This window comes from Thamnophis elegans, chromosome 5, assembly GCF_009769535.1.
Source record: "Thamnophis elegans isolate rThaEle1 chromosome 5, rThaEle1.pri, whole genome shotgun sequence".
Classification (NCBI taxonomy): domain Eukaryota; kingdom Metazoa; phylum Chordata; class Lepidosauria; order Squamata; family Colubridae; genus Thamnophis; species Thamnophis elegans.
In genome coordinates, this window is record NC_045545.1 from 46,636,030 (window position 1) to 46,662,434 (window position 26,405).

General features: G+C 43.0%; 1 protein-coding gene across 1 annotated transcript in view; it reads left to right on the plus strand.

Annotated features, from left to right (window-relative positions):
• Positions 1-26,405, plus strand: part of LOC116509019 (F-actin-monooxygenase MICAL1-like) — a 53,460-nt gene that overhangs the window by 18,531 nt on the left and 8,524 nt on the right. The window contains 18 exon segments of the mRNA XM_032217897.1: positions 2,901-3,056; positions 3,981-4,081; positions 5,120-5,377; positions 6,436-6,543; positions 7,447-7,515; positions 7,517-7,552; positions 7,554-7,574; positions 7,982-8,021; positions 8,024-8,065; positions 8,839-8,866; positions 8,868-8,984; positions 10,822-11,008; positions 11,641-11,742; positions 11,911-11,961; positions 16,791-16,965; positions 18,469-18,551; positions 22,101-22,698; positions 25,250-25,329. Coding sequence (XP_032073788.1) covers positions 2,901-3,056; positions 3,981-4,081; positions 5,120-5,377; positions 6,436-6,543; positions 7,447-7,515; positions 7,517-7,552; positions 7,554-7,574; positions 7,982-8,021; positions 8,024-8,065; positions 8,839-8,866; positions 8,868-8,984; positions 10,822-11,008; positions 11,641-11,742; positions 11,911-11,961; positions 16,791-16,965; positions 18,469-18,551; positions 22,101-22,698; positions 25,250-25,329 — 2,252 coding nt within the window.

Sequence of the window (26,405 nt, forward strand, 5' to 3'; positions counted from 1 at the left end):
ATTCGGGAGGGGACGAACTAAGATTTTTTATCCCCAGGCCTGACAGGATAGCCAGATCTTAAGGGCCGTGCGGAAGGCCTGGGCGGTGGTGAGGGTGCGGATCTCCACGGGGATATTGTTCCATAGCGTCGGAGCTGCAACTGAGAAGGCTCTCCTCCGCGTAGTCGCCAGTCGGCACTGACTGGCGGATGGAATTCGGAGGAGGCCTACCCTGTGCGATCTGATGGGACGCAGGGAGGTAATTGGCAGAAGGCGGTCTCTCAAATAGCCAGATCCACTACCATGGAGCGCTTTGTGAGTGGTTAGGACCTTGAAGTGCACCCGGAGATCAACAGGTAGCCAGCGCAGCTCACGGAGGATCGGTGTTAGTGGGCGAACCGTGGTGCGCCCACGATCACTCGCGCGGCCGCATTCTGGACTAGCTGAAGTCGCCGGATGCTCTTCAAGGGCAGCCCCATGTAGAGCACGTTGCAGTATTCCAGCCTGGAGATCACAAGGGCTCGAGTGACTGTTGTGAGTGCCTCCCGGTTCAGGTAGGGCCGCAACTGGCGCATCAGGCGAACCTGAGCAAATGCCCCCCTGGTCACAGCTGACAAATGATGGTCAAAACTCAGCTGTGGGTCCAGGAGGACTCCCAAGTTGCGGACCCTGTCTGAGGGGTATAAATTTTGTCCCCCCAGCCTGATTGATGGAACATTAGCCAAATTATTGGGAGGAAAACACAACAGCCACTCGGTCTTTTCCGGGTTGAGCACCAGTTTGTTAGCTCTCATCCAGTCTTTGACAGCCTCAAGGCCCCGGTTCATCACTTCCACCGCTTCATTGAGTTGGCACGGGGCGGACAGATACAACTGTGTATCGTCCGCATACTGATGGTATTTTATCCCGTGCCTCCGAATGATCTCGCCCAGCGGTTTCATGTATATGTTAAATAGTAGGGGGGATAAGACCGAGCCCTGCGGCACCCCACAAGTAAGGGGCCTCGGGGACGATCTCTGCCCCCCCACCAACACCAACTGCGACCTGTCCGAGAGGTAGGAGGAGAACCACTGCAAAACAGTGCCGCCCACCCCCACCTCCCGCAGTCGTCACAGAAGGATACCATGGTCGATGGTATCGAAAGCCGCTGAGAGGTCAAGGAGAACCAGGATGGACGCATGGCCTCCATCTCTGGCTCTCCAGAGATCATCGGTCAATGCGACCAAAGCGGTTTCTGTGCTGTAACCGGGCCTGAAGCCAGACTGGAAGGGGTCAAGATAGTTAGCTTCCTCCAAGGTACGCTGAAGCTGGAAGGCCACCACCTTCTCAACAACCTTCCCCACAAAGGGGAGGTTGGAGACTGGACGGTAGTTGTTAAGAACTGCTGGATCCAAGGACGGTTTCTTCAGGAGGGGTCTCACCACCGCCGCCTTCAGCGCGGTGGGGAGATGCCCCTCCCGAAGAGAGGTGGTAACAACCGCCTGGATCCAGCCTCGTGTCACCTCACTGCTGTTGGCAACCAGCCAGGAGGGACACGGGTCCAGTATACAGGTGGAGGCACTCACAGCTCGCATAGCCTTGTCCACATCCCCGGAGGCAACATCCTGAAACTCAACCCAGAGATGGTCTGCCAGATCATTCCCTTGTGTCTCGGCTGGATCTGCAGGAGTGGAGTCCAGGTCCGATCGAAACCGAGCAACTTTGTCCGCCAAGAACTGTACATACTCCTCAGCCTTACCCTGTAAGGGGTTCTCCGTCTTCCTCCTATTTAGGAGGGAGCGGGTTATCCTAAACAGGGCGGCTGGGCGGGACTCGGCGGACGCTACCAAGGAGGCAATGTGTGATCTTTTGGCTGTTCTTAGAGCCCGAATATACTCCTTGGTGCAAGATGTCAATAGTGCCCGGCTCGACTCGGACCTATCGGACCTCCACAGGTGCTCTAGGCGTCTCCTCCGGCGCTTTATCTCACGGAGCTCCTCGGTGAACCAAGGAGGCCTCCGTGGGCCGCTGACCCGAGGGGCCGTAGTGGCGCAATCCGGTCCAGAGACTCTGATGCTGCCGAGTGCCAGGCAGCAGCAAGAGTCTCCGCCGAACTGTGGGCGAGAGCATCTGGAATAACCCCAAGCTCCGTCTGGAACCTTACTGGGTCCATAAGTCGCCTGGGGCGGAACCACCTGGTCGGTTCCTCCTCCCTATGGTGGGGGTTTGGCCTCCGGAAGTCTAGCCTCAGTAGGCAGTGGTCTGACCACGACAGGGGAATGATCTCAGAGTAAATTAAAATGAAATAAAAAGGAATATTCTTTGTAGATACTTGTAGATATGAGTTAGTAATTCAAACAGTTGACAACCAGCATGTGTTTATGACAGTTAGAGTGTCCTGGGTCTCCTGATCGTTATTGGCAATCTCCCCAGGGGGCTTCCAGTAAGTGATCAATGGGGAAGCTGGATTCGCTTAATGATTTGCAGCACAGAATATCAAAGAAATCAGCCAGGACTTACTTAACAACCACATTGCTTAGCACAAGTTCTGATCCCTGTTGTGGTCACAAGTCAGGGACTACCTGTTAACATAAATACAGGAAATGTTTGCTAAAATGGAGCTGCATGTAGTTAATTAAATGGTGACCTGGGTAATATTTTTAGGGACTGTTTTAAAACCAAAATGAATTAAGAGAGATTATTCTGGAGGTACAGGGTCACCCAAAACATTGTACTGTTTGCTTGGGGTCCTTTCACTACTGAAATACGGTAACAAAGAAACCTGAATTTATTATATTTTGGATGAATTTGGATACATATCGAGCATGGTTTGCTCTATACGGTTTATGTTGCTCTTTTTGATTCTTACCCTGACCATTTCCTGTATGGTTGACTCTTCTTTCACAGTTGATGGAAGGCTCTCTTTCATGTTTTTCTCACAGGCTTTAAGAGGAAGGAGACACGAGGCAAATTGGCTATTGGCATTACCACCAATTTTATAAATAACCATAGCAGACCTGAGGTGGAGGTGGCTGAGATAAGTGGAGTGGCTCGCATATACCACCAGAAGTTCTTCCAAAATCTCTGTAACAAAACAGGTGAGGGTTTACATTTAACTTTTAGCCTGCATGGTTTTTCATCGTGCGTTGAAATCTATGGCATTCCATTGTTTTTAACGAGCAGAAACAGTCAGCAGTTCAGGAACAGTATTTAGGACCCCTCCATTTTTCCATGAATTTCAATGATGTAAAATAAAATATACAATAATATGTACCTATGTTGTTTGGGAAAATAAGTCAGGTTGGTTTTTTAATCCTATAATTACATCGGAATACAGGTAGTCCTCGATTTATGACTACAACTGAGCCCAACATTTCTGTTGTTAAGCAAGACAGTTATTAAATGAGTTTTGTCTCATTCTACGACCTTTCTTGCTGTGGTTGTAACTGAATCACTGCAATTGTTAAGTTAGTAACATGGTTATTAAATGAGTCTGGATTTCCCATTAACCTTGCTTGTCGGAAGGTCGCAAAGGATGATCACATAACCCCAGAACAGTGCATCTGACATGAATACAAGTCACTTGCCAAGCAGTTGAATTTTGATCACATGACCATGGGTAGCCGCAAGAATCGTAAGCATGAAAAATGGTCATAAGTCACTTTTTTCAGTGCTGCTGTAACTTCAAACATTCACTAAATGAATTGTTGTAAGTCGAGGACTACCTGTGTTTTTAATGCAGTTACAAAGAAAGACATAAATACATATGATTCCACAGGGATTTCCTTATCTTGTTAAGCAACCTGTTTCCTGCAATAGGAATCCTGCAATCAGGTTATAAGGGTAATAGCCACTCATTATTGTTTACCAGCAATTATACTGAGCTATAGACTAATTCTGATCCTAGAGGCAATTCAGAGCTTCTGGGCTGTTGCCCAGTGGCAGCCTTCTCTTATTAATGTGATGTATCTTCCTTTAAACTTGTCTATCTATAACTTTCTCCTTGTGTTTAATGATATCAGGTATTGATTTGGAAAACATTGTCTACTATAAAGATGACACTCACTACTTCGTCATGACAGCCAAGAAGCATAGCTTGCTAAAGAAAGGAGTAATCTTAAATGTATGTATGACAGGCTTGGAAACCTTTTCAGGGGCCCATTGCATCATTTTGAGCGATGGTGCAAATGCCATGATTGAATTAATATTTTAATAAATACTTTTTTTAAAAGTATAGTATCTTTGCCCTTTTGAAACTTATTTTAATCATTGGGAGTGGTGGATCCAACTGTAAATTGTGCCTTAAATTGAACTTGATGACTTTTGAAAGCATGTATGATATGAGCTTTTAGCTAAGAGGTATGTTATATATGTTTCACTTAATGCAGAAGAAAAATGTCTTCATAAATCTGAAATCTAAATTCAACTAAGTAAGATTTACAGTCCTTGAGATTATAAGTGACACGTAGATGTATAACAAAGGATTCTCCATGCTAGTTTCATGCTAATTCCCAATCTGATGATGAATTATTCCAGAAATCATAAGCTATGTCCAGGTATAGCCACATTCACAGTGCAATGTAATTAAAACTTCACTCTTGGTATAAGTTGGTTCCTTAAATTGCCTTTAATAAATTGCCTTAACAAATGCTTTTGACTATCAGTTGAGATTAAACTTAAATTAAAATGTATAAATTTTGATGGGGACACAAAATAAATATTTAATGTATTAATTGTATTAAATTCATGCTGAAACTTGAAATCTTGGGAGTTCTAAACTTTATGCCTCCTGCATTTCCCAGTTTTGGTTCAACCAATTTTTCTTTCATGTTGCCATTTTTAAAATAGCCCATGTTTTTCTATGACTGCAGCAGAGAGAGGTAGTGGCGTAATCAGATTGTAAAGTATGAGACTAAGAGCCACATCTCACTCCAGAGAGTATAGATTGCTCATCTGAGCCTCTCCAGCAAGTAGGCTCCATACACAGTAGACCCATTGTCTTATAGCTGCTTTATGAATTAAAGCAATATAACTCATGGCTCTTTAATTATTCTATATCAGGGGTCACCAAACTTGGCAACTTTAAGACTTGTGGACTTCAACTCCCAGAATTCTCCAGCCAGTTCTATATTATTTTAAAACATTATCTTTATATTTCTAGGATAAGCTTGATATAGAGAGCTTACTCTCTCCAGAAAATGTGAACCAGGAAGCCCTTCTCGCTTATGCCAAAGAAGCTGCCAACTTCTCCACCAACTACCAGTTGCCCACTTTGCAATTTGCCCTAAACCATCGCCACCGTCCTGATGTTGACATGTTTGACTTCACCTGCATGAGCCGTGCAGAAAATGCAGCGTTGGTGCGTGACTGCAATGGTGCTAAGCTGCTCATCGGGTTGGTGGGCGACTGCTTGGTGGAGGTAAGTGTGGCCTTAGTATGAGCAGAATTAACATCTGGAAGGGCCTCTCCTCAATGGGAGAAATGTGTATTTCAAACCTATTTGACTGGAACTCCCATTCAGTTGGAGAGAGTCTTTCCCAACATTGTATTAGTTCACAACTTCAGCTCTAGTTTGAGAATTGAAATCCAACATCTGGAAAGCAGCTGGTTAGGGACAATCAATGTGTGTTATTTCAGAATATATAGGCAGAGGACGTTTGCATTACTGAATGCTCTGCTAAGAATTTTCTAGGTTAATTGAGAGACCAAGGCTACAGCCAGTTTTCCATTACAAGTTTGCTATCCCCATTGTTTTATGTAAAGGAAAATTTTCATAGTTTTTAATGCAACGATATCCAGGGAAGGATTTTACTTTTTATCAACGGTTGTTCTCCCATTTCTATTATTACCAAAAATTATTCAAAGGTCATCGTATGGAAACATGTAAATAAAGCTGAGCTGCTTGGAAAAAATCTGAATGTCAGCTGTGTTATAATGGGAAGTATTATAAAAAGCTTCTAGCAAGCAGAATGGTGGTTTTTTGAAAGGATTATGAAAATCCAAACCAAGCAGAATGCAGGGATCCCCCCCACCCCCCGCTGTGCACTTTTCTCAGACATTTCCTCACTGGTGCTTAACACGAGCCATATCATTTGGTGGTTTGTATATAATATAGTTTTGCTTTTGGACTCTTGAGGCCAGAGTGTCTCCTTTTCTTAGACAGAATGCAGATGATTTTTAATTTTGTATATTAGTTTGTTTGCCTTTACTAGGTAGGTTTGACCCCCCCGAGCTCAACCTGCCAGCTAACAAACTCAATGGGAAGGGGTCCCATGGAAAGCAAGCAGTTCCCAAACTCAAACACTGCACAGTGAGACAGTTGTACACTAATTGCAGGATCAAGATTCACACCCATATCCGATTCCTCCAGCATTTGTCTAGTTTCAATGTCTTTTGAGTTATTGTGAGGTATCCCGTGTTGCTGAGTAGCCAGACTGCTTGAACTTTTGCTTGTTTGTTTGTTTGTTTGTTCTCCAGCCATTCTGGCCCTTGGGCACTGGTGTGGGCAGAGGTTTCTTGGCAACTTTTGATGCTGCTTGGATGGTAAAAAGATGGGCCTCAGAAGTATCCCCACTAATGTGTTGGCTGAGAGGTGAGCATATTGAGAAGGGGTACAGTATTTCCAGAGTTAGGATTCGAGAAGGGGGGAAGGAGGGAGAGAGGAAGAGAGAGGGGGAGAGAGAGAAAGGAGGGAGCGAGAGTATGTTTCTCATTCTTGGCAACTTTAAGATGCATGGACTTCAACTCCCATAAAAGGATATTTAACTGTGGAGTTCTTTTGTAGTCTCATTAGAGGTCATAGTTATTCTGTGAAATTGGGTAAGGGATATTAACTTCTATAGCTAAACCATTTTCCAAAATGTTTTTTTTTAAAAGAGCATATTTGAATGCTGTAAATTTTAGCCGGCAGAAATAAAAAGGAAGGAATTAAAAAAAAAAAGAAAATCCTGCTTATCAACTTTTACTTGTTTGATACAATCCCGAGTCAACTGTTTTTTGGCCTAGTTTGAGGGGGAAAGCTCTATTTTTTTAACCCGTGGAAGGAAAATAGCTGCTTGGAGACAGTGAACATTCCCAGTAGAAAATTGGATGAAAGAATCAAAATCGTTAAATAGTAGCTTCTTGTTTCTCTCTCCAGGCATAACCATTTGAAAGCTTGCAGCCCTGTGAAGGAAATCATGGGTCTTAGGGGCCTGTGGGATAGACTGAAGGGCAGGCAAGGTTAATGTAGGACATTTAAAATTACATAGGGAAAGTTTAAGATTACAAGATTACAAATGAATTTTCTCCAAAACATAGGGTAATGTATTGATATTCAGAATGCAAAATGAGTTAGGAATGACTCTTGTGAAAAGAAGCAAAGGTCAAGGAATATGTTTGTATAGTATGCCTGAGTTGCCTCCAGGTGATTCTGATTTCCAAGTATAAAATATGACTCTTCATTCATTAACTCAACTGGGAATATTTTTCTGCTCAATCTCCACCCAGAGAAGTATATAGAAGCGGCTGTCACAGACTTCACCTGACAACATGAACAAGAATGTTAATCAGTACAGCAATTGATCCCACCACACGATACCCAAACATCCACCTTTCAGGCAATCAAGACCTCTCAGGTACTTTTGCCACAAGCAGGGATGGAGGAGAAGGTGTAGTTGCTTTGTCTTCCTAAGCATTCGCTTTGTTAAAGCCCACCCTTCACCTTTTGCAACCTGACACAAGCAGCAGTTGTTGATCACTTTGGCACTGGTTGCAGTCAGAAACATATAGAACGTATAAAGTGATATTATCTATGATGGCAGGACCTCAGCAATAATCTTCCTTGCAAGATGTTTTTGCAGGCTGTTCTGACATTTACTGTAAGGTTTGGTCAGTTGGATAATGGGTTTTTGGTGCATTTTCTGAACAAGGAAGATGAAAGATTTAGGAGTTGAGTGGATTGGGAAGTATAAAGATTAGCTGGAGTTCTGTTCAGGGTCTAAGCTATGTTGATGATAGCAATAATAGGTGCCTTTGTTTTCAGGTTCATAATCTGTACATTAAGGGAGATATAGAAATGGAGCAGAACAGAGAAGAAGTCGTGCCAGCCCAGAGTTAGTCTGCAAAGGCAAGTTTTGGTAGCTTTCTTCCTAGCTTCCAGCTGCAAGGATCCCATTGCTTATGTTCACTTTTTTCTTGCTTTAACAAAACGCATTTGCAGCCATGCAAATTCTTGCATATGATAGTTGAATTGTAGAATTGGAAACAATCTTGAGATTCACTGGTTCCAGTCTTCCACTTTCCACTTAGTGCAGATTCTGCAATGTAGGATACAATAACGAATCTGCTAGATGGCTGTCCAAACTTCCAAATAGACGTCTTTCATCATCAAATATCTGAAATCTCTGATATTTGCTTTCTTGCCACTGCTATCTCTTTTTAATCTGCCTTATCATCCTGCTTGCACTTTCTTCCTTAGGATTTGCAACTAGGTAGAATAGTTTTGGGTGTATGTTGCTTTAGAGGAATGTTATGTGGAATCTAGAGAATTTTTGTATGTACTTAGTTGGCTTTCCTATAAGCAATGAAGTTGCACAGATCTTTATCTGACAGGTTGAACCACTATTCTATACATTACAATAACAATATAGTCATACAGTAACCTACTCAGAGGTATCAGTTACATAAACTTTGTATGATTTCTGCTAGTTACTATAGTGGTTTGCTTTTTCACAGCCATGGACAAAAGAATTTTTTTTGGTATACTGAGAAGCTTTTCCTTTATAAATTGGACAAATGAAGGAATAAATAAATTTGTATCTGAAGACATACTGGAATTGGACACTCTATAAGTAAATATCAATTCTCTTTTCTCTGTGCAATACCATACTCCTACTCCAGATACCAGTAGAGCCTATGAAGAGCTTCTAATTGGTGTCAATCAACACTGCCAGTTACCATGGCATCAAGGTGGAAGACTTCACACGCTCCTGGAAAAGTGGATTGGCTCTTTGTGCCCTCATACATCACTTTCGCCCAGATCTTCTGTGAGTTTGTGGGAAAGCTGAAGGGACAGAATAGCTACTAATATTGGAAAAGGCTAAATGGGCTGGAATAAAGCTTTCTTTTAAATACACTCAAACATTGGAGTTAGATCACTTTATACACTTAGGTTTTCACATGTACGTTCATTTTCATTAGCATCTCTCTTTAATTAACTGCCAGAAGCATTTTAGGGACTTTTGTCCCCCACAAATAGATGTTGGATTAAATGATCTATAAGGATCTTTCATAGATTCCAAACTTTAGTTCTCCAAGCATTAATCTAGTTGTTCAAGGATTTGGCCATTACCATAGATACTGTATGTATGAGCTGATATGCAGTTATGAATGTGACCTCCTGTGGGGTTTCATCTATGATAGTTTTTTTTTTCATTTATACAATTTATGCTGCAGTCAGCAACTGCTAAATGTGAATGTAAGAATCAGGCTCAGAAGCTCTGTACATGATCCAATGAACTAATAATCTCCATTCCCTACTGATTTTTCTCATTTCTGGGAAGTTTAATACGGATCTGTACCAACTTTTTGTTTTTCTTTTACATTGGATTTCTAGGTTCACCATTTCCTATTGCTACTATTCCAATCCAGATTTTAGCTATTTTTAGAATATAGAATCATAGGGGCTAAAAGGATTCTTGGTGGTCTTCGTGACCTCTGCTCAAGGTCCTGGTCAAATGGTTGTCCCAGTCCATTTTTGAAAACCTGAAACAATGGAGCACCCACAACTGCAGGAGGCAACCTCTTATACTGATTAATTGTTTTCACCATCAGGAAATTTTTCCTTAGTTCTAGGTTGAATTGCTCTTTGAAAAGCTTCTACCCTTTACTTCTTTTTAATTTGTAAAAGGTTTTCTCCTAAAAGATTTTACAGAACCAAATTCCTTGGTTTTTTTTTTTTAGATAGAGATTTAGAACTCAATTTATCATACATGAGATAACTAGGCCATGTATGGACAAATTAGACTGTAAGTAACTTTGCTTTGATAACTAAAAGCTACTATGTCCGAGCTCCTTCCCTAGAATATAATTTATTTCATAAATACTGCTTATTAAAGTCAAAATGGATACAAAAGTTAACTTAAGTAGAAAATGTGGACATAAACTTTAATATAGGCAATTATTTATTTGTATCGCAAAGATGTTTTTTCTCTCTGAATGTTTCTGTTGCAGGGAGATGATGGGACTAATAACTGCAGAGCCTGAGACTTCAAAGAAAACAGTCCCTTCCCAACCTGTCTGCCAGATCTTGATAGGATGACTACAGCATTTCTAGCACCATATTTGGTGCTCAAATGACTGTAGCCATCAACTTTTCCTTTTCATCTGGTCATAATTCTGTTACAGGAAGGAGGGCAGGTTGGTGTTCACTTACTGAAACTTACATATATAAGGAGAAAGAAAAAGAAAAGCAGTTTCCAAGATTCCTTCCTGGCGTGGCCAACTCATCACACAAGATGTTAGGAGCTAGCAATAACTGTAGAAACACTTCTAAAGAGAGTTTTACAGGTTTACACCCTTTTTACACCCTTTGCACCCTTCTTTTTCTAGTTAAAATCATTGGCTGACTTTATTTATAGCAGTATCTTGTGTTGTGCGGGTTAAAACAAAGGTTCACAGAAAGGCACATCTGTTTAAAACAAAGTACTTTTCCACCCATGTTTATGATACAGGAGGCAATCGTGAATGAATTACGCTTCCTTTGTCTCTCTTCAGCGGAGCCCGCAGAAATGAAACACCGATGGAGAAAACATCCTGATGTTTAAATCATGTTTTACAGCTGGGCTGAGATTAGTTGTTGTAATTTGTTTCTTCCAACTGTAGGGACTTCAATTCATTGGACCCAAATGACCCTATTGGGAACAACCAACTGGCTTTAGATGTGGCTGAGCAAGAGCTAGGCATTTGTCCAGTCCTCTCCAGCACTGAAATGGCTTCGCTGTCTGATGATGAGCAGCTTGGCTTCATCACTTATTTGAGCCAATTTTATGATGCCTCAGGACTGCTCCAGGTAGAATGTCCCAAAGAATCTGGTTCTGAGTGCAGCCAATGAATATTTAGCATAGGCAAGTTGGTAAACTTTTGCAGAGAAACTGACCTTTCTCTTAGATAACAGCTTGCAATGTTCACTTGATGGTAATGAACAGGGCTAGATCAAAATAGAAGCTTCCTTTCCCTTCCTCAATTGTCAATCAGATTTTATAGGGACATTTCATCCCCCCCTCCCCGCCACCCACCTCCCGTGCTACCATAACAGCTATCATTGAAAACTGCATATCCTGATCTTGGAAATAACACTATCCTAACTGGTAGCCATTGGTGGCCTTATCCTCCATGAATTTGTCTAGTACCTTTTAAAGTCCTAGTTGGTGGCCATTACCATACTGCGTGGTTGTGAATTCCAGAGGAGTTGAGGGACCAGTATATTGGAAGGTCAGATATACTAACAATGGATGTTTACAGTAGTTCATTCATTGAATCTCTATTCCTAGGCCTGTTATCTGTATGTTGCCCCTGCAGTAGAAATAGAGACATTCTCATTCAGAGTACTCACTCCACTTTAATAGATTTAATAATGAAACTATATCCCTCAAGCTTGTTTCAGTACCAAAAAGTACCATATTCTCTCTTGTAGAATGGAAGGAAAAAACAGAGACACCTCTTGTCCCATGTGGCACCAAAAGCGCTATCCTCTTTCTTAGCAAGCTACAGAAGACTTTATCTCTCTCACGTAAACGGAACTTGGTGAGTTTTTCTCAGCAGAGAATGCGAGATTGTAACCAAACCTTCCCAGTTTTTTTCTATTCTTGCCACTTCATTAGAGATAAGGAGCATGGGGGTTTAAGTATGTTCTGGAAGAGTCCTGAACCTTCTCTCTTCATTGACATTTCAAAGATACAACTTTCATTGTAGGAAAAGTCTAGTGAGGATGCAGAATCCAAGAAATTAAAGCAAGAGACTGCGGTAAGTTCTCCCATCTTGTTTTTGTTTCATTTTTTTAGTATCATCCTTCCTCTTGAAAAGGATAAGATTAGTAGAACATTAAATATTCAGTGTCATTATGTAAACTATTAATGTGTATATTTATATCCTGCCATTCATGGGCTATGCATAGGAGTTCCTCTTCCTCACAGAAATCTTTTTCCTCACAACATAAAACTTGTGAGATAATAATTATATTATGTTTGGTTACACAGTAGGCCAGATATTGGCATTTAGCATTTTTAGCCACCTTCCCAAGGCTCTGTCATTATTATATCACATTTTTGTTTTTTACAACTCAAGGAGGTATACATAATGCTCCTGACTACTATTATCCCCACCACAACACTTCTGTGAGGTGAATTGGGCTGAGAAAGGAGGATTGGTCCCAAATAAGTGAGTCATGGAGTGGGTCTCCATGGTTGAGGGAGGGCCTAAACGTTGGTTTCTCTGGTCCTAGCTTAGAGCCACTATGCCATGCTGATTTTACCTTAAAACCAGTCAGCTAGAATAGGGATGGAGAATCTATGGACCTGTTATGTCAGTTCACATTATTTCTAGTTGGAATGATCCGGGTTCATGGCATTGACATCCAACATGTTGAACTAAGTTTGTTATTTCATTTGTGATTATTTTTGTGTGAAAGGGGTTATGCTGTCAGTTGTGCAATCACCTTTCAATAATCCTTCATAATCAGCTGTAGAATTTATCTTAGGGGAGGATATTGTGATTGCATGTAAAGTTTGTTACAATCTATCCTGAAAATCCTTTGATGTTTGATTTTAGGTACCGTATTTTCACGACTATAAGCCGCACTGAAAATCCTAAAATTTGATCAAAAACCGGCAGTGCGGCTTATAACCCGGTGCGCTTTATATATGGAAAAAGATCGAAAATCTCTCCCTCCCGATTTTACGCTCAAACTTGAAACTCGCAAGCGAATGACCGCGAGCAGGCACGCACACGTCCCTTGGGTCTCTCCCTCCCTCCTTAGCCGGGAGGCACCAAACTGCGCCCAGCCATCCTCACTTCGTCCTGGTTAAGGGTGGGAGTGTCTGAGACGCCGCTGGGAGAATGTCCACTTCGGGTTGCCGGGACAGCAAATCTCAAGGAAAACGCAGCTGCTGGAATCGGTGCACCACCGAAAGTTCTCTGGTCTGGCTGCACCCGAGCTGGTGAAGCGCCCTTGCGATCGGAGCAATCGCGTGGCTCACCTGCACTGGCTGTCTCCCTGGTGATAGGCGGGCGGTTGCGAGCACTCCATCAGCTTGGGTGCAGCCTGACCGGAGCCCTTTCTCTTCTCAGAAATGTCTTCTCAGTGGAGCTATAGCAGCCTGCATGCCCCTTTCAGGTACTTTGACCCCCCCCGGGAGGGAGGGGGCCAGCCAGAGGGCATAAAGGGAGCCGCAGCTTCTCTGTGAATGGAGGGGAAAGAGTTCGGCTTCTCTCTGCCATTTAAAGGCTGCAGCAGGGAGAATCCCAACTTTTTTCCTCTCCCTCCATTCAGAACGAAACTGCTCCAGCCTCCCCCACCCCCACGTTGCCCAGTAACCCTAACCTTCGCGCTCTTCTCCGTGTTCTCCTCGGGATTGCAATAGATGTCCAGAAGCGGCTTTTGGGGCTAATGGGGATTGGATTTCCAGCTCGATAGCCCCTGCCGCTTCTGGACGTCTATTGCAGTTGTGAGGAGCCGAGGAGAGTGTGGAGAAGAGCGCGAAGGTTCTTGGCGCTCCGGGAAGCGGGAGAGGCACGCGGTTTGGTTTATCCTCCCTGGATGTCGCAGTAGCAGCCCCAAACTCACTGATCTCAGTGTTTTTCGCATCGGGGTGTGCTGCAAGAGGGAATGAGTGAAGAGTGAAGACCTTTTCCAGCCAGCGCAAAGGACTCCCCCGGACTTTTTTTGCTGAGCACAGGGCGACGGGCCCGCACCTCCACCACCAGCAATCCGGAAAGGTCTTCACTCACTCTCTCTTGCAGCATGCCCCGATGCAAAAAACACAGAGATCAGTGCGCTTGGGGCTGCTGCTGCGACGTCCAGGGAGGATAAACCAAGCTGTACGCCTCTCCCAGCTGCTTTCGCGGCTTCCTGGAGCGCCAAGAACCTTCACGCTCTTCTCCGCTCCTCGCGACTGCAACAGATGTCCAGAAGCGGCTTTTGGGGCAATGGGGATTGGATTTCCAGCTCGATAGCCCCTGCCGCTTCTGGATGTCTATTGCAGTTGTGAGGAGCCGAGGAGAGTGTGGAGAAGAGCGCGAAGGTTCTTGGCGCTCCGGGAAGCGGGAGAGGCACGCGGTTTGGTTTATCCTCCCTGGATGTCGCAGTAGCAGCCCCAAACTCACTGATCTCAGTGTTTTTTCGCATCGGGGTGTGCTGCAAGAGGGAATGAGTGAAGAGTGAAGACCTTTTCCAGCCAGCGCAAAGGACTCCCCCGGACTTTTTTTGCTGAGCACAGGGCGACGGGCCCGCACCTCCACCACCAGCAATCCGGAAAGGTCTTCACTCACTCTCTCTTGCAGCATGCCCCGATGCAAAAAACACAGAGATCGGTGCGCTTGGGGCTGCTGCTGCGACGTCCAGGGAGGATAAACCAAGCTGTACGCCTCTCCCAGCTGCTTTCGCGGCTTCCTGGAGCGCCAAGAACCTTCACGCTCTTCTCCGCTCCTCGCGACTGCAACAGATGTCCAGAAGCGGCTTTTGGGGCAATGGGGATTGGATTTCCAGCTCGATAGCCCCTGCCGCTTCTGGATGTCTATTGCAGTTGTGAGGAGCCGAGGAGAGTGTGGAGAAGAGCGCGAAGGTTCTTGGCGCTCCGGGAAGTGGGAGAGGCGCGGGGTTTGGTTTATCCTCCCTGGATGTCTCAGTAGCAGCCCCAAACTCACCGATCTCAGTGTTTTTCGCATCGGGGTGTGCTGCAAGAGGGAATGAGTGAAGAGTGAAGACCTTTTCCAGCCAGCGCAAAGGACTCCCCCGGACTTTTTTTTGCTGAGCACAGGGCGACGGGCCCGCACCTCCACCACCAGCAATCCGGAAAGGTCTTCACTCACTCTCTCTTGCAGCATGCCCCGATGCAAAAAACACAGAGATCGGTGCGCTTGGGGCTGCTGCTGCGACGTCCAGGGAGGATAAACCAAGCCGTACGCCTCTCCCAGCTGCTTTCGCGGCTTCCTGGAGCGGCAAGAACCTTCGCGCTCTTCTCCGCTCCTCGCGACTGCAACAGATGTCCAGAAGCGTCGGGAAACGTGCGGCTTATAACCCGGTGCGCTTTATATATGGAAAAAGTTTGAAAAATTAACGTTAACTGATACTGCGGCTTATAATCCGGTGCGGCTTTTGGTCGTGAAAATACGGTAATATATCAGATCTAGAATAGAGAAGGAAGGAAGGAAGGAAGGAAGGAAGGAAGGCAGGCAGGCAGGCAGGCAATGATGGAATAAGTATTCCTAGTAGACAATTTTTGAAAAACATGAGTTCTTGTTGTATAAATCATTGTAATAAATGGTATGAGTTTTCTGACTTTGGAACACAAAGATGGAAACCCCAGTACACATGATTTATGAACTACAGCTTTTGTGTGACTAATATGTTGAATCCTGCATCCAAATTCTAATCCCAGTGGTTAAGGTCCACCTGTAAAAATTGGAATTCAAATGTCATTTGACAAATTCCATCCCCCATAAATGAATTTTGGCAGGGGCAATAAGAGATTCATTTTCAAAACTCAACTGAGACTTGTTCAATTCATTTCCCTCCTCAAAACTATAACAGTAAATTTTGACTTGTGGGAAATTCTTGTGGCTGAGATGTGCTTGTGTCATTGCACAGAACAGCTGCCAAAATTTTGGATGGTGCCCAAACTATTAGTTTTTCCACCAGAGATCAAGACACTTGTTTTCCTGTTTAGCAAGAGGCTCTCTGAAACAGCTGTTGAGCCAGGTGATGAGGAAGAAGCTGGATTAACCAAACAATGAATGGAGTTGCTATTATATCCCACTAGTATTGTTACATACTATCAGGAAGCTCAACAGCATTGTTCAGGTTCAGACATTTCCAGGAAAGGATTACCTTGATGGATGTTTCAGGGGCTCTCTAATGGATCTGTCTCCCTAACGATTTTGCTGTCTTATTTTGAGCTAAGATACTGGAGTTTAACATATAACATGAAATATGTCTCTAGAAATTTAGGAAGCTACCCCATAAATCTGACCATAGGTTCATCTAATCTGGAATTGCTACAGTGACTGATAGCAGCTTTTTAGGATTTTCAGACATTGTTATTTTTTCAATTCTTTCCATAAATGCTAGGAATTAATCATGGGATTTCCTTCAGATTTTACTCTTCCTTATCGCATTCAAAATGAGCAAGCTTATGGTTAACTGTCAAATTAAAAAAATCCAAAGGGCATTTTTTTTTCTCGTACCCACACCTCTATCAGATACCTTTGTAATTGGTATCCTTTACTAAGTGTTTACTTGGAGAACAATTGTACTATGACCTCTGTTCTCTGGATAACAGCACTGGGATTTCTGGGTAGTACACAGTACAACTATTGTACTTTTGATATTGTTAGCACCTGAGTTGTTCCCTTTGCAACTCATTGCAATTGTTCATTTTGCACATTGCTCTGGCTTCTACCATCACTTACACCCAATTGATTGCCAAACCCCCATTCTTTGTTGGTTTCTGACCTGGGTGATCCATGAAACCTGATAACACAGATCAGCACTGACCTGATCTGAGGAGGGAGTCTGCTTGAGGTTTAAGACTGCTCAGAATTCATGGCCCTAAGGGAAACTATTGATCTTCTGATAGACTTCGCCTGTCTCTCTGATGAAAAGCAGTGATGCCTGCTATTTCTGTGGAGATCACGTCTACATCCTGGAGAGGGTCAGTGCCGAAGGACGCTTCTTCCATCGAGGGTGCTTCAAATGCCATTACTGCAAAATAACATTGCGACTAGGAGATTTTGTCTTCAATGAAGATGATGGTAAGTAGAGAGAACAGCTTAGAGGCAATACCGTATTTTTCAGAGTATAAGACAGAGCTTCTTTCCCCCCAAAAGAGGGTGAAAATCTGGGTGTGTCTTATACACTGAATACAGCATTTTTGGCCTCCTGAAACCCAGCTCCCTTTACAAAAATTGACATGCAGAGGGTTTGGGAGGCCTGCAAAGTGCTCCTGGGGGCTAGGAAGGGGAAACGAGCAAAAAACAGGCTGTTTTTTGCTTGTTTTTGCCCCACCCAGCCCCCAGGAGCACTCTACAAGCCTCCTAAAGGCTATGCATGCCCTTTTGGGGGGCAAAAAAGGGCCCATTTTCTTGAAAAACAAACCATTTTTGGCTTGTTTTTGCCCCTCCCCCCGACACGAGCAGTTTGCAGCCTCTCAAACTCTCTGCATGCCAATTTTTCACAAAAAAAATACGGCGTGCAGAAGGTTTGGGGGGTCTGCAGAGTACAAAAACTTTTTTAAAAAATGTACCTCTTCAAAATCTTGTGTCTTATGCTTCGAAAAATATGGTAATTGGCAAGCCTGACAGACACAGCCATACAGGGGAAGCGGAAATGGTTTGAGTTGTCTGGATTCTGGCTGGTTGTCTGGTTTCCTGTTTTGTTTGTCTCTAGAGTTTGAGCAGAGCTGTACAACCAAATGTTCAGGGTATTATGCCCAGCAGCCTTAGAAGTGGCACCTTGTAATGGGAATGATCTTAGGAGAAAGAAGAAATCCTGCTTAGGGAACAATAAGATAAGAGAGGTTAAGTCCGCAATTCAAAAAGGAATTTTCCTTCCTTCTCAGTCTGTGAAAAAGACCACAGCAAATTTATACTATGTATAAAATTTGCAAGATTATCTTAAACTAGCATTACAATAATGTAGAATTAGCTTAACTGGTTATATTTCCTGTCTGGTCCATCTGGGAAGGTTGACATCAATCTTGCAAGCCAATTGCCTTTTATTCTAAGGCCACAATAACATAACCTTGTAAGTCTGTAAGTACAAATCTCCCTCCATCTTTTTTACAGCCTGAGAAAGAAGGGAGGTTCCTTTTTGAATTTCTTTGCCCATTATGCAGCTATGGGCTGTACCTTCTTATCTGATTGTTCCCTGGGCAGTATCTCTTTCATCCGCTAAGGTCATTCCCACATACCATTACATCCCCAGAGACTCCCAATAGTTGACTTGGGGGGGGGGAGATATTAAATAATTGATTGAAGAGGGGTACTGTTGATTATTTTTCATGAATGATATATGTAATCAAATCAAAACTAGTCCTTTTCTGGTGTCACACATTCTTTGGCTTGTTATCCTTGCTACCCTACTCAAAGGTCAAGTGTGGCCCTCAGGATAGAAAACACACACCCTTGTTTCTGATTCTGCCATTGCCACATCCTCCTTTTATTTAATCCTGAAGATTAAATCTGCACCCCTGATAGCATTTCTGGTTGGGCCCAAATGAATTGCAGTCACATACTAACCTGCTTGTTTCTTCCTAGGCAACTTCTATTGCACATTGCATTCCTCAGTCTCATCAGACATGACCACCCCCAGCAAAGCTTCCTTCAAGGTAGCATATGAGGTAGGTAGGATGGTTGCTTTTTCAGACTCTGGCTGAGTGTTAGAGCAGAGCGAGAACAAGTGGATAATCTTGAAAAGATTGGAGTATGTGAGAAGGATCATTTATGTGGTTTTGAGTTAGGGATAGCCAATGTTTTGTCCAGATTGCTGACAGTGCTGAGGTATGTGGATTGACAACATAAAGTGCTTTAGAACAATATCTTTAGACAATGGAATCCAATGGAAAATATGATGTAATATAAGCAGATGTATGCCATATGCATCTTGGGCAACACAAAACTAATTTCCCACCTATTCTGAACATAATCTCAGTTGGGAGTCATTGATCAGGAAATTGATTATGTGTGTGGGTACCAAAGTAAAACTGATGATTTGTGGGGGGGGGAGGTAATCTGTAAGGAAAAAAATCAAAACAAATTAGCTGGCATTATAATCCCTTTACAGCACTCTACTATACTTCTGATCATTGTGTCTCTCCCTCCCACCCGTCAAAAGACATGATTGTGTTTGAACACTGCTGTAAGTTTTGAATGTTAATTTATTGTGACAAGCAGTTTACGGCTTGTTTGCCCATGCTTGGTTCCACTTTCTTGTGGGTGTGATTAAACAAACTTGGACAGCAAGCATAACATTATATAAGAACTGGGAACCATGGCTTCATTTCCTAAACTGGAATCAATGTAAGAACAAAATGTAGCATATTACTCTCATCTGTAAAAGCAAACCATACTTCTTTTATTTGCATGCAGAGATGAATCCTGTTTTGCAAGACACTGCTCCTACTTTCATTCAAAGCTGAGAGGAACAATTATAATACTGTTTTCTCTTCCTCTGTAAAAGGTGCAAGAAAGAACAATCAGAATGATGGGAAACTGACTTCAAATTCAGAGTTTTTATATTTTTAAATGTTTTTTTTAAATAATTATTTTTTTGAAGAGTGTTTTTAACCAAGTAAATAGCCTAAAAGAAAATAAAGATAATAAAGAAAAATAATAGTGAGGGGGGAAAGAAAATAGAATTGGGAATGAAAAAGATTAGTAAAGAAGCAGCTTCTGATCTTGCTAGCAGTTATAGATATATGTATATTTTTCCTTCTCTCTCTTTAAAGTTACATCATAACACTCTTCTTTTTATAAGCCTCCCCCCTTCTAATCTGCAAACATATAAATAACAAATTCTTTTCTTTTTTTTCAGCAAAAACTGAGGAGTTCCCAATATCCATAAATCTAATTGTTGATGTTTCTCTAATCAAAACAAATTAATTTTGCTGTTATACATACACACATACACACACACACCGTGTTTTCCCGAAAATACGACATGACCTAAACTAAGGCCATGCCACATTTTTCAGGTGGGCAAAAATATAAGCCCCCCCTGAAAATAAGCCCCCTGGACAACCCCCCCCCCTCTGGCCAGGCAGAGCACCACTCATTAACCTAGTGGTATCCCGAAGGCATCAAGTTGCAGGAACCGGGGGGGGGAGCCACAAAGGTGCTTGCATTGCTTGGTGCCTTCGGGATACCGCTAGGTCGGTGAGCAGCAATGTGCCCACGTGAGAGAGGGGTTTGCCGGATGGCTATTCCGCTCCCCGATCGTGCGACTCCCAGCCCCACTATGCCCTGGCCCAGCTCTCCCTGCAGAGCCAGGGCACTTCCGCCCCTGCTGCCAGCATCCCAGCATGGCTTTTTCTGAAGGAAGTAGGCTGCCGAGTCTTCCAGCAGTGGCCGCTCTGGGTGAACGCTCTATGGTTGTATGTTCTGCTGGCAGCCGGCCCACAATTTCTCTCTCTTTCCTCTGCCTTTGTTTCCCTCCCCCCATTTTCTCATTTGTTTGGAGTCTCACAAAGACTTATTTCTAGCAACTTTTACCGATGTAGAGGAGGGTGGCAGGTTGGGGGGGGGAACGCAAGGCGCGCGTCCTAGCGCTACCATAGACTGACAACTCTGCTGCATTCCTTGCCCTTTCACCCAGGGAAGCCATTTGTAAAAGAAACCTCATGAGTTTAACTTGCAAGGTTATTTTTACAAGGGGTTTCCCTGGACGAAACGGCAAAGAACGCAGTGGAGCTGTCAGTCTCTGGTAGCATTAGGACACGCGTCTTACTTCTCCCCCCACAACCTGCCACCCCTCGCTAAAGGGATAGTGGGGAAGGGAACCAGGCAGGCTGCCTTTACCATGGGGTGGGGGAGGTGGCAGGCCAGCAACTCACCTCGCACCTCATTCCCTCCTACGCAAAAAGAACACCCCCCCGCAATGGTAACGGCTGCCTGCCTGCTTCCCTTCCCTGACATCCCTTTAGCGAGGGATGGCAGGTTGGGGGGGGGGAGTTTTTGCCTTCCCCCAGGAACACTCTGCAGGCTTCAGCAGGGTTGGGTAAAGGCAAAAATGACCATTTTTGCAAACGTTGGCGGTATTTTTGCCTTCCCCCAGCCCTGCTGAAGCCTGCAGTGCTCCTGGGAGCTGGGGAGAACAAAAAGGGTTTTTTTTTCTTATTTATTTCTTCGAAATTTTAGTGCGTCTTATACACTGGTGCGTGCTATAGTCAGAAAAATACAGTATTTCTCAACAGAATCGACACTATTATCCAAACTAAGAAGCAAGCTGCAAAATACAATTTCAGACCAGGCACTTGCAATCCTCGTTTCTTTTCATATTGAAATATTTTATGTTTAATTTTTTGGGGGGTGAGGGAGGTGCTTCTTGCCATACAAACAGATACATATTTTTGCCATTGTTGCCAGCACCTGTAGATTTTCAATAAATCTGATCACTGGCTGATTCTGGTCATGTAAGATGGGAAATGCTTCATGTAGGATATGATCAAGTCTTTGACTGCTGTACCACAGTGGTTATAACAAAGAGATTAACAGATGCCTGGAAATTAATGTTCTCAGTGGTTTTATTTATCATGATGTATGCTGTTTATCATATTATTTATTTCTATTTATTTATTAGCTATAGTTTTGGAAGCAGTGTGTCTCTCCATATTACTTCTGAGTTATACCTCCCCTTTAATTCAGGAACCTCAAACAGCATCAATAACACTTCCTCCTTCTATTTTTCCATATGGCATTAACTCTGGATCAAGAAGAATGACCAGGCCTGAGACTCTCCTCAAGCCTAGGTCAAGATTTAAATCTCAACACCACAGTTACTTTAGTTGCTGGAAATATGCAGATACTATTGCATTAATGGGCAATGGTATCTTATAGGCTTTCTGTTCAGAACATGCTTGGCTATTTTGAGAACTTGAATATCAATTTGATAGACTGTTTGGATGTTTTAGAATAGAATAGACTAACAGAGTTGCAAGGGACCTTGGGGGTCTTCTAGTCCAACCCCCTGTCTAGGCAGGAAACCTACACCACTTCAGACAAATGGTTAGCCAACAACTTTTTAAAAACCTCCAGTGTTGGGGCATTCACAACCTCTGGAGGCAAGTTGGTCCACTGATTAATTGTTCCAGCTGTCAGGAAATTCCTCCTTAGTTTTAAGTTTTTATATACTTGCAACTCATTTGCAAACTTGTTGTGTTTCGTTTCTGCAGGATTCATCCTATCCGGACAGTCCATCAGGCAAAAACATTTTAGACTTGACTACTGAAGAAAAGAGGGTGGTAAAAAATCCACATTGGCCAAGCCTGGATGAGATTAAGTCTCCCTTTGTAGATCAGCTGCCAGAATGCCAGCCTGAATCACTTCGGAAAAAAGGTAGTGAAGGCCCCAGCCTATTTCCATCAGAAAAGGAAGGTGCTGGTATAATAAGCTCCTCACAGCGTCCACATCGACTGTCCTCTCTTGTGGGAGTTGAGAAGCCAACTGACTCTGTTCCCAAGGCTGATTCAGCTTTTCAGATTGATGGAAGCAGAAGATCACCTGAGATCATGGCACAGGACCAAACAATTTGGAGTGGTCACTCTAAGGGAGAGCCTCGTCTAAATCCACTTTCACAAGGAACAGGTCTTACTATTTCTGGAGAAGGTTCAAACCCCACCCTAGAGCAAATCCAACGTGAGATCATCCAGAAGAAAAAGATTTGCCTGTCAGACTTGGAAAAGCTTGAATTATCCAGACTGAGTCCAATTTCAAACCCGCTTGATGTTTCCGATATAGGGCTGGGAGAATCCAGCTTCAGCAGAGAATCAGGTTATTTTCCTTGCTTATTTTTTATTGTATCTCAAATGTTCCAAATAGATGATAAAAGGGAGAAGGAGTAAAGACCCAACAAAAGAGAATGAATGAAAATAAGATATCTGTGATTTACATACTCTTCCCCCCCCCTCCAATTTTATTTTCCATAATACAAGGCAAATTCTGTCATGGTATTCATGCTATGGAAGTTTTTTTTTCTTTGTTGCCATTTAAAAAGATTGTGAACTCTGTGTTCTTTGGAAACAAAAAGGTCCCTCATCATTAACCACAGAAAATTGTTCTCTAGTTCTTTTCCATGACATTGGCTCTCTTTGAAAATTACAATAGGCGGTGATGTTTGAGGCAATTTCCAGTTTGCCCATATCAGTTCAAGCAGCTTGCCAAGCTCTTTTCTGCACTCTCTGATTTATTTATTTTTTACTATGCCATTTTCCTATTCCCTGCATCCTGCAGCATCTCTTTACCCACTTCATTTCTTGGAGCTCTTCAGAAAACCAAGGAGCCACTTGAGAAGAGGCTGCTCAGGACCAGTCACATCATAGTGATGTGATTGCCTCTGCATTCCAGACTGGTGAAATCCTTTAGCATTGACTAGAAATTTTCCAGATCCATCAGGTGCCTAAATTAGCCATGTTAATTGGCCTTTCCTCCCTGTGAAATCTATGGGTGTAGTTAACCCTATGATCAGCAGGAAGAGACTTGTCTAATACTAGATGGGCTTTCATCAGTTCTGAGATACAATCCAGATCTAATGTATGACTAACACGGGTTAGGCCAGGAATGACCTGGGACAAATTAAGGGTCCTCGTGTACTCCTAAACTGCCTCCAAGATTAAAATCACCCAGCACCAAAATCTGGGTGAATCCACAACCACCACAGCAAATGGAGTCAAGGTGTCCTTTCTCGCCTGGACTACTGCAACGCTCTCTACATGGGGCTGCCCTTGAAGAGCACCCGGAGGCTTCAGCTGGTCCAGAATCCGGCCGTGCAGGTTATCATGGGGGTACCTAGGTGCTCCCATGTTACGCCCCTTTTAGGCGATCTGCACTGGTTGCCAGTTGTTTTTCAGGTGCGATTCAAGGTACTACTTATGACCTTTAAAGCGCTCCATGGCTTAGGCCCAGGGTACCTGCGAAACCACCTACTGCCACCGGTAGCCTTCCACCGTCCAGTGCGATCCCACAGAGTTGGCCTCCTCAGGGTGCCGTCGGCCAGACAGTGTCGGCTAGTGATCCCCAGGGGGAGAGCCTTCTCTGTGGGAAAGCCTTCCCTCTGGAATGAGCTGCCCCTGGAGCTTCGCATAATCCCCGACCTCCGGTCTTTCCGACACGCCCTAAAAAGTTGGCTTTTCCAGCAAGCCGGCCTGGCCTGAACAAAACAAAATAAATTATTGATTTAATTGTTAATTTTAATCTAATTTTTTAAAAGTTATTGTTAATATTAATTGGGTTTGTTTTTGGATACTCTATCTAATTTCCTTTTTAACTTTTGTAATAGGTGTTGTTTTTTTTAATGTTGTACGTCGCCCTGAGTCCTTTGGGAGAAAGGCGGCATATAAATCCAATAAACAATAAACAAACAAACAATGGAAATGGGAAGAGGTGCAGTCAGGCAGCTGGGAAGACAGTAGAACTGCAGCTGTTCTTTTCAGCCCAGTCTCTCAAACATAGCCTCATGGGTGGATTTCAATGGGGAAAATGTGTGTTTCCCCGCACCTCACCCAGATGGTTCTCAATGGCACATCTTAAAGGGTCTACCTTTTCATTCTCAATGAAGCCATGAATGAGGATAGAACTGAGATTCCAAAGCAGCAGTCAAAATATGATCTATTCAGCAATACCTGGCTCTAGAGGTGAAACTATGGGACTAGAGAGAGAGACTGGACTATAGTTCCAATTTCTCTTTCCCTAGAATGACTTTCCCTCATCTCCAGCCATATTTTTCCTCTTTTTGCTGTCATTATCTGGATATGCCTCATTCATATGCCCCACTTCACATAATCTTTGCATCGTTCATAAACACAAGCTATGCATTAATCTTATTATGTAGTACCTGTCTGCATATTGCTTGTTGTTAGATGAAGTACGGACATCTATGTATGTATTTCTGTATGTGATTTGTTGAATGTAGCCTATGTTGAATCTCTTTATGTTACTAAAAATTCCCCCCCCCTCCTGCACTACTTCAACTTTAGAAAGCAGAAACGATCACTTTAGTCAATGAACCATTAATCCTTCATTAAAGTTCAATGGATTTCATCCTTTGAAACTAAAGTCTCCCCCCCAAAAAAAATCTAGTGTTCCATTTACTATTGAAGAGTTTTCTCCTTTGTAGAATTAAGTTCTGATTTTGAATGGTGCAGAAATGCCAAAGCATTTGCCTCATTTAATTTTATAAAAGCAAGCCTTCTTTCAAAATGTGACAGAGAAAATAGTACCACCCTAGGTTCAAGCTTGCAAGTTTAACCCAAAGATCCCCTGTGGCTCTGTTACATGCAAAGTAAATACAGTATTTTTTGCAATCATAGCTGTTTTTCTTTGGCAGATTTTCTGGAGGTTGACAGTGACAGTGAGGAGGAGGAGGAGGAGGAGGAAGAAGGGAACTTAGATCCTGGGCCAAGCATGGTGAGTCAAGACACCTGAATGTTTGGATGCTTGGTTCAAATATTTCTCAGTGTTACTTTTATGTATTAATAATCCAGAAGAATCATATTGTCACTATATTAGTAGGTAAAAAGCATTCGTCATATTTTCTTAGTGTTATTTTTCACTTTTGTAAAAAAAAATCTCGTATGCATGGACTTTCTTCTGTATGCCTTCAAAGGCATACAAAGTTTTAAGTTTCAAAGGTTTTAAGTTTTTTCCCTTTACTAATTATTTTCTTTTTCTGATTTTTCTATCTACAAGCTTCTTGGTTGACTTTCTGTCCTCTTTATAATGTACATCTTTTCTCAACCTGAGTACTTTCCATGTGAGTGGACTCTGGCTTGCAGAATTCTCCGCTCCAGCAGTACTTAATTCTGGGGAACATCTGCATTTGGAGGACACATCCTTTCACTACTTTTTCTACTCAATGTCTGTGTCATTCTGCGATCCCAGCATGCTGTTTCCCCTGTATAATCAGCTACTCTTTTTCTTCTTCCTTACACACAAGATCCATTTCTATTCACTGTATCTTTTTACACATGATTGCTATGTTGTTGTGGTCACCCTGGTGTTCCTTTACTGTCTTCTCTTTACAACTGTTATGAAGACTTTGAAACGCCCAGCAACTCCTTTCAATAAAAGACTCACAAAGTGGATAAATGCAGGCTGGTACAAATGTCAACACACTTCTTTGAATCCACAAGGGATAGGAGTAATGTGAGGAGCAGTTACTCAGAATTTGACAACCCGTTAGCTGGTGATACCAATCTTTAATTTTCCTGAACAGGGAAGTAAGGGTTAGAAAATGGCCACAGGTAATTTAGAATCCATTTTAGTTCTCTGAAACTAAAGCAAATGTTTCTGTACTAAAATATTGATTCATAAGACTCTTACAAAATTCACAAGGCTGTCTACAGTGAAAACAGGGAATGCCTCTGTGCACGTTACAAGTTAAGACTGTGTAGTTAACAGACTCTTTAAAAGGTGTAGAATGGAACTTTGTTGGTTACTCTTGAAACTTTGGCAGGCCTTTAATCTTTTGCCCCATGAGCCAG